Here is a 7996-nt window from a genome sequence, read left to right as displayed (position 1 = left end):
TTCTCTCTTCCCTGTAGCAACCTGGCCCGCCAGTTTCGCCTCTGTGGTCAAACTGTCGCTTTTTGCACCCCCTTTGCCCTGTTTAGATACCTTTGGTTTGGTACCACTAGAGCAGGGGGCGCATGTAAGCTTCGAGCTTTTCCTTTAGAGGCGGACAGACTAGCCTTTATGGTGCTTTTTGGGGTGAGATTTACTAACCTCGCCCGAACCGGAGGCTTCCTCAGATTTCTCTTGGGTCGGCCTTCCAGTTAGCCGAACCTCGCTTGAACAGGAGGCCTCCTCAGATTGCTCTTGGGTCGGCTTTCCAGTCGGATTGGCGGTAGCGGCAGTCAGTTGATCTGTAATCTTCCTTAGTTGGATTTCACCAAATCGGTAGTTGAGGTGTATTTGGACTTCTTCAACTTTTCCATCAACGCACCCTCTACTGTGAAGATCCATTCAACATGAATATCTTTCAGAATGGATCGTTTCACAATACGCCAATTAGTTGTTGTGATGTCATTTTGGCTTTCTATGAGAGCCTTTATTCGGTCGTCATCATAGCTGGAGCTTTGTGGGAAGAATGCTCGGATCATCTCTGGACGTGGAATCGCCACTTCGTCCATTGCCATCAGCTCTGCACCTTCCCAGGGTTTCATGGATGGGGATATTCTCTTTAACCACTCAGCAGTCTCTTGATCCTTACAGATTAGAACCATGTAACCGGACTTGTAGATGAGGTTGTTGAATTTGGGTTTTATTGGCTCGTTTCGCTGTTGAACTACTCTGAGCAGGAGTGCTTCTTGTAGAAGGTCTAGCTGGGCTGTAGTGAGTTGGACGGTGGGAAAGTCTTTGGGTATTATCCCGACCTTCACGCTTTTGGCCATATCACTGTAGCTGATACCAGCTGTTTTCCTCATGGGTGGGTTTTGTTGTCCAGACACGTTTTCTGAGGCGCGCGGTTTGAGGACTGTTGGGCGCGCTCTCTCGGATCCAGATGGTGCTTCACCCTTTTTTGTTTGGGGTCCTCTGTGGCGGATTTGTCTAGGTCGTTTCTCGAGCGTTTTGAGGAAGTGGGCTCGCTCTCCTTATTCAGGATTATGGACAAGGCCTCATTCCGGTCTTTTCCCTTCTCCCGGAGAGTTCTAAGCTGCTTCCTCTGCGAGCGTGTGAGTGTGGGGATTTTCTTTCTCAGAGCACCCTTGGCTTCCGTAGAACCCTTGTTATCTTCGGATCCTTTGCTACTTGCTAAAGATTTTTGGGGTTGATGATGATCCTTATACCATCATCTTCGTTATCTTCCATGTCCAACAGGTTGGAGTCGGTCGATGAGGGGGGTTGTAGATCTGGATCAGCTTTGTCGAAACATGTGCTGCTCCGGGAGATAGGCGTTGAGGGGCAGGGGCATCTAAACAGATAACACTGAATCAACAATTTGACGCCACAATGCACGGTTCGAGGCCGCATCTCTCCATCCTCGGATACGCCCCACGCTCGCCAAGTCGTTCTGCACCTGGTCTGCCCATCTCGCTCGCTGCGCTCCACGCCGTCTCGTACCTGCCGGATCGGAAGCGAATACCATCTTTGCAGGGTTGCTGTCCGGCATTCTTGCAACATGTCCTGCCCATCGTACCCTTCCGGCTTTAGCTACCTTCTGGATACTGGGTTCGCCGTAGAGTTGGGCGAGCTCATGGTTCATTCTTCGCCGCCACACACCGTCTTCTTGCACACCGCCAAAGATGGTCCTAAGCACCCGTCTCTCGAAGTGCTTGCAAGTCCTCCTCGAGCATTGTCCATGTTTCATGTCCGTAGAGGACAACCGGTCTTATAAGCGTCTTGTACATGACACATTTGGTGCGGTGGCGAATCTTTTTCGACCGCAGTTTCTTCTGGAGCCCGTAGTAGGCCCGTAGTAGGCTTCCACAGATGATGCGCCTCCGTATTTCACGACTAACGTTGTTGTCAGCCGTTAGCAAGGATCCGAGGTAGACGAATTCTTCGACCACCTCGAAGGTATCCCCGTCTATCGTAACACTGCTTCCCAGGCGAGCCCTGTCGCGCTCAGTTTCGCCCACAAGCATGTACTTTGTCTTTGACGCATTCACCACCAGTCCAACTTTTGTTGCTTCACGTTTCAGGCGGGTGTACAGTTCTGCCACCTTTGCAAATGTTCGGCCGACAATGTCCATGTCATCCGCGAAGCAAATAAGTTGACTGGATCTGTTGAATTAGTACCCCGGCTGTTACACCCGGCTCTCCGCATAACACCTTCTAGCGCAATGTTGAACAACAGGCACGAAAGTCCATCACCTTGTCTTAGTCCCCGGCGCGATTCGAACGAACTGGAGTGTTCGCCCGAAATCTTCACACAGTTTTGCACACCATCCACCGTTGCTTTGATCAGTCTGGTAAGCTGTTCTCGTCCATAATTTTCCATAGCTCTACGCGGTCTATACTGTCGTATGCCGCCTTGAAATCAGCGAACAGATGGTGCGTTGGGACCTGGTATTCACGGCATTTTTGAAGGATTTGCCGTACAGTAAAGATCTGGTCCGTTGTCGAGCGGCCGTCAACGAAGCCGGCTTGATAACTTCCCACAAACTCGTTCACTAATGGTGACAGACGACGGAAGATGATCTGGGATATCACTTTGTAGGCGGCATTAAGGATGGTGATCGCTCGAAAGTTCTCACACTCCAGTTTGTCGCCTTTCTTGTAGATGGGGCATATAACCCCTTCCTTCCACTCCTCCGGTAGCTGTTCGGTTTCCCAGATTCTGACTATCAGTTAGTGCAGGCAAGTGGCCAGCTTTTCCGGGCCCATCTTGATGAGCTCAGCTCCGATACCATCCTTACCAGCGGCTTCGTTGGTCTTTAGCTGTTGAATGGCATCCTTAACTTCCCTCAAGGTTGGGCCTGGTTGGCTTCAATCGTCCGCTGAACTGACGTAGTCATCTCCTCCGCTGCCTTGACTTTCACTGCCTGTACTCTCAGCGCCATTCAGATGTTCCTCGTAGTGCTGCTTCCACCTTTCGATCACCACACGTTCGTCCTTCAAGATGCTCCCATCCTTATCCCGGCACATTTCAGCTCGCGGCACGAAGCCTTTGCGGGATGCGTTGAGCTTCTGGTAGAACTTGCGTGTTTCTTGAGAACGGCACAGCTGTTCCATCTCCTCGCACTCCGCTTCTTCCAGGCGGCGTTTCTTCTCCTGAAAAAGGCGGGTCTGCTGTCTTCGCTTCCGTCTATAACGTTCCACGTTCTGCCGGGTACCTTGCTGCAGCGCGACCGCCCGCGCTACGTCCTTCTCCTCCAGAATCTGTCTGCACTCTTCGTCGAACCAATCGTTCCGTCGACTTCGTCCCACATACCCGACGTTGTTCTCCGCTGCGTCGTTGATGGCTGCTTTAACTGTATTCCAGCAGTCCTCAAGAGGGGCCCCATCGAGCTCACCCTCTTCCGGCAACGCTGCCTCGAGATGCTGCGCGTATGCAGTGGCGACATCAGGTTGCTTCAGTCGCTCTAGGTCGTACCGCGGCGGCCGTCGGTACCGAACATTGTTGATGACGGATAGTTTTGGGCGCAGTTTAACCATCACCAGATAGTGGTCAGAGTCGATGTTAGCGCCACGATATGTCCTGACGTCGATAATGTCGGAGAAGTGCCGTCCATCAATCAGAACGTGGTCGGTTTGTGATTCTGTCTGCAGTGGTGATCTCCAGGTGTACCGATACGGAAGGCTGTGTTGGAAGTAGGTGCTGCGAATGGCCATATTCTTGGAGGCAGCGAAATCAATTAGTCGTAGGCCGTTTTCGTTCGTCAGCCGGTGTGCGCTGAACTTCCCAATAGTCGGTCTAAACTCCTCCTCTTGGCCAACCTGAGCGTTAAAATCTCCTATGATGATTTTGACGTCGTGGCTTGGGCAACTATCGTACTTACGTTCCAGCTGCGCGTAGAATGCGTCCTTATAATCATCAGTGCTTCCGGAGTGTGGGCTATAGACGTTAATTATGCTGAAGTTGAAGAACCGGCCTTTGATCCTCAACCTGCACATTCTCTCATTGATCGGCCACCACCCGATCACGAGCCTTTGCATGTCGCTCATCACTATGAAAGCTGTTCCCAGCTCGTGTGTGTTGCCGCAGCTCTGGATTACCTCTAAACGTTCGCACCATTGATCCCTTCCAACAAACCTCCTGCAGCGCTACGATGCCGAATCCACGGTCCTTGAGTATGCGTGTGCTCCCGATGAAGTTGAGAGATTTTCAGTTCCACGAACCGAGTTTCCAATCGCTAGTCCCTTTTCGTCGCGGTGGTCTTCGCCGATGGTTCCGGACCGTACTCTCTTGTTGATTGTTCGTTGCGTGAGTTTTTTTTTGCTGGCTTGCAAGGCCTGACACCAAACCCCCTAAATTTCCGGTGGACCATGGTGTACAATTTCATTAAGAGTCCCTCGCTGGCACTCGGACGATGATCAGCCGCCCCTAACATGGAGAACAGACGCTGTTGTGAAGCCGATCCTGACATGGAGAACAGACGCTCAATAAGATTTGCACCTCCGGAAGAGCAAACCCCCTTCCCTGTCAGCATACGACCATAGTTCCCACCGGGGTTGGTTACCCGATCTTCCCTAAGGTTGCTCGTATCCCGGCCAGCACCGCGGGGAGGTAGGGATAGGAGTTGCTGGGTAAGAGGCTAAGGACCGCGAGATGGGGTCTATTTTATTCCTTCAGGTACGCGAAGTACCAATAGTACGCTTTACCCAGCATTTGCCGTGTCGGGGTTTTGGAAATGTTCCCATGTATTACGGACATGGGACATAATACAGGTCTTTTCCAAACTTTTCATATTACTTAATTCACTTTTGTTGAAGTGAACTAAGTAAGTATTAGTATTAAAAACTTTCTTTAGCAAAGAAGCGTATTTATCATTTCTGGGTGGCGCATATTACCCAGTCAACACAACATTTCAGCATCTTATGTGACATGAAATACGATCTTGTGTTGATTGGGTGCCTAGCATCGTTCATTTAGGATTGATAGACCAATTCACAAGAAAATCGTTTTTGATTTTTCATGGAAATTTTGTAGTGTTGGATTTTTGATAAAAACTTCGAAATAACATTTTTTCTGATGAAATTAATAGGTTTGTAGAAGTAAAATAATGCAGTTGCACGCATATTAGGTTGGGAATTGGGTAAAAACCCAGTTTGACTGCTACCTACAATGGAATAAAATTCAAGTGCTGGTAGCATTTTTTGGATGTGTCATAAACGAACCTGGGTAGAAACAGAACAGTATACAGAAGTGCTAGGTTTTATGTACCTGTTTGAAAAACCACTTCACCATAAAAGAAACGTGGTCCGCGTGGTTTCCTACCTATGATTGATATAAAGTCAATGTTTACATGCTGAAAATCACCAAATTCAAATTAGTGTTTGCAGAATTTAAAACAAAACGGAATAAACGATCGAGGATGGATTCCACATTGGCTTATCGCATTCAGAAATCCCATACAGCAGAAGTTTGTCGTCTCTGTTTGAAAACGCGTTACCTCGTGGACATCAACGTGAATCATTACTTGAGGATGCAAATGATGGAGTGTTTCCCCCAGACTTCGTTAGACGACGGCGAACTACCGCGATTCGTTTGCGGTGAGTGCTATCAGTTAGTCGAGATCACGTACCAATTCTCCGTTAGAATGCGCCGTACTGAGGTGTTGCTGCGGTCTTACGTTCATATGGGAGGAGAGTTTCCCCGACCAGAGACACTTGATGCCGAATACCACCGAGCTCGAAAGCGATCGGCTTCGCCGGACCTGCAGGGGGATGACAACCCACCGAGTAAGAAAGGATGTTCGTCGAAGGAATCATCCCGATCGGGTAAGGAAAAGCGGCATACTTCACACAACAAGGAAAAGAAGAGTCAATCTGCGAGAGAACCATCCAGATCACAACGAAAAGAGCGGAAAACGCCGAACACAATCGGTGAGTCGACGTGTTACAAGAAGAACGAACGACAGTCGTCGAAGAACATCGAGAAGAAATACGTCAACAGCAAGGGAAGCAGCACCCAATCACACGAAGATGTATTTTGGTTTGGGGAAGCGGTCGAGAATCGAAACGACTTTTTTGAAGAAGCAGAATCAACGAGAACGAAATTTGTCGAACCATTGAGAATGTCGTACGACGAAAAAATTAGAAAATTGCAGGAAAATTGTTACAAAAATATTCAGAAAAATCAATCAAAATGTACATGTTAAGTAAGAAGTTGAAAGAAATTAATAAACTAAAAGAAATAATTTAAAAATAAAATCACTTGTTGTTGGATTTTAACAATAATTAACCGATGCTTCAGCACCAGGTGAAGGTTGTTGTGGAATCGGTGGAATATCACTTTGAACGATATACAATTTTTGGAAATCGCTGCCGCCACACACAATTTTTGGTCTTGGTTAACGGCTGAGATGAGATTTTTGGCATGGGGTATGGAATCCATTTCCAGTTTTTGCGAGACTTGCTACCAGTACCTACTGCAATTTCTCACTTTCAATGAGAGATGTCACGCGATGTTTACATATCTGCCCTTTTCAATATTTATAGAAACGCGAAGGATGAATAACAAGCTACAAAAATCTTAAAAAATATTTGTTCCGTGACAGAACATAAAAGTGCGCAATATTTGCATTATTGTGTTTATTACCACTTTTAACTCGGTGAATTAAATGAATATGATTAATTTATCGACTCGTCAATATTCTTCGCATGTATCTTTAAACATAATTTTAAAATTTGAATTTCAAAATAAAGCACAACATCCTTTCATGCAAAATTGATCAAAGAACGATTTTTTTATTTGGTCGCCTCTAATAGACAAAGGTGCTTTACTCTCTACCTTATGACGATCACGACCTTTTGGAAAGCAAAAGCGATAGCCATACGACCACCAAGCCCGTTTTTCTCTAGACTCAGACAAAAAAAAACTACGAAAAATAAAATATACAAAAATGTAATACAGTAATACAAAGGAGGCATTTGTAAAGGAGTAGTACGCTAAAATATCAATAACACTAACAAATATCTTTTAAATATTTTCATGTGAGAAATATTATGGTTTTCCGATATATCTTTGATTTATTATCGTATCGAATCAAATATCTAAGCATATTGTGGGGCCAACTTGATCAAAATGGGATTGGTATGAATCAAAATGCATAACTTGTTAATAATTGGTTTAAGTTCCAATTGATTTTTTCGATGCGGTAATGATGTTTATCAGGTAGAAAACTTACTTTGGTCCATCACCGCTTAAGTTGTGTACATTGGAAATATACGCGAAGATGTGAGTAAGCATCCAGCTATTAAAACAGTACCTACCAATGCGCGGTGCAATGTGTTATTCATACCTGCCGGTTTAGTGTATAAAAGCGGCAAATTGATTAGCGAAAACTATCAATCTACAATCTCACATTACAGTGACAACGATACCATAATATCCAACATAAAAATGGACTCCGATCGTGCTCATCGCATCAAGAAATCTCGGACCGCGGAAGTATGCCGCCTTTGTCTGAAGAAGCGCTATCTCGTCGACATCGACGCCAAGCGGCATTTGAGGAAACAGCTGAAGGAATGTTTCCCCCAGAGCTCACAGAACGACAGTGAACTGCCGCAATTTGTTTGCGATGAATGTTTCAAGCAAGTGGAGATCACTCATCAATTCTTCGTGAGAAGCCAGCGTGCCGAAGCATTACTACGATCTTACGTTCACAAGGGAGGAGATTTCCCTAAACCGGAAACGCTTCTAGTTGAAACTCACAGCAGTGCAAAGCGATCGAGATCACCCGAGAAGCTAGCGGAGCCACCAGCGAAGAAGAGATTGTCGTGGGAAGATTATAAGCGGAAGAGCAATCCGGATCGGAAGCCATCCAAGAGCCCAGAGAGCGGAGGAAAATCACCAAAAAATGCGGATAAGTCGTCGAAAAGCGAGAGACACGAAAGGAAGTCATCGTCAAACACG

The 7996-nt window shown here is 46.7% G+C and overlaps 1 protein-coding gene across 1 annotated transcript; it reads left to right on the top strand.

Moving 5' to 3' along the window:
- The first annotated feature begins 5415 nt into the window (after positions 1-5415).
- LOC134220543 (uncharacterized) lies at positions 5416-6254 on the top strand. The gene has a single exon (XM_062699626.1). It carries the CDS (start codon positions 5454-5456, stop codon positions 6237-6239), a length of 786 nt encoding a protein of 261 aa, XP_062555610.1. The 5' UTR covers positions 5416-5453; the 3' UTR covers positions 6240-6254.
- Positions 6255-7996: the final 1742 nt, after the last annotated feature.

The sequence above is a fragment of the Armigeres subalbatus genome, chromosome 3, assembly GCF_024139115.2.
Source record: "Armigeres subalbatus isolate Guangzhou_Male chromosome 3, GZ_Asu_2, whole genome shotgun sequence".
Taxonomy (NCBI): Eukaryota; Metazoa; Arthropoda; class Insecta; order Diptera; family Culicidae; genus Armigeres; species Armigeres subalbatus.
Note: the sequence above shows the minus strand (reverse complement) of the source record. Positions and strands in the feature narration are given on the sequence as shown.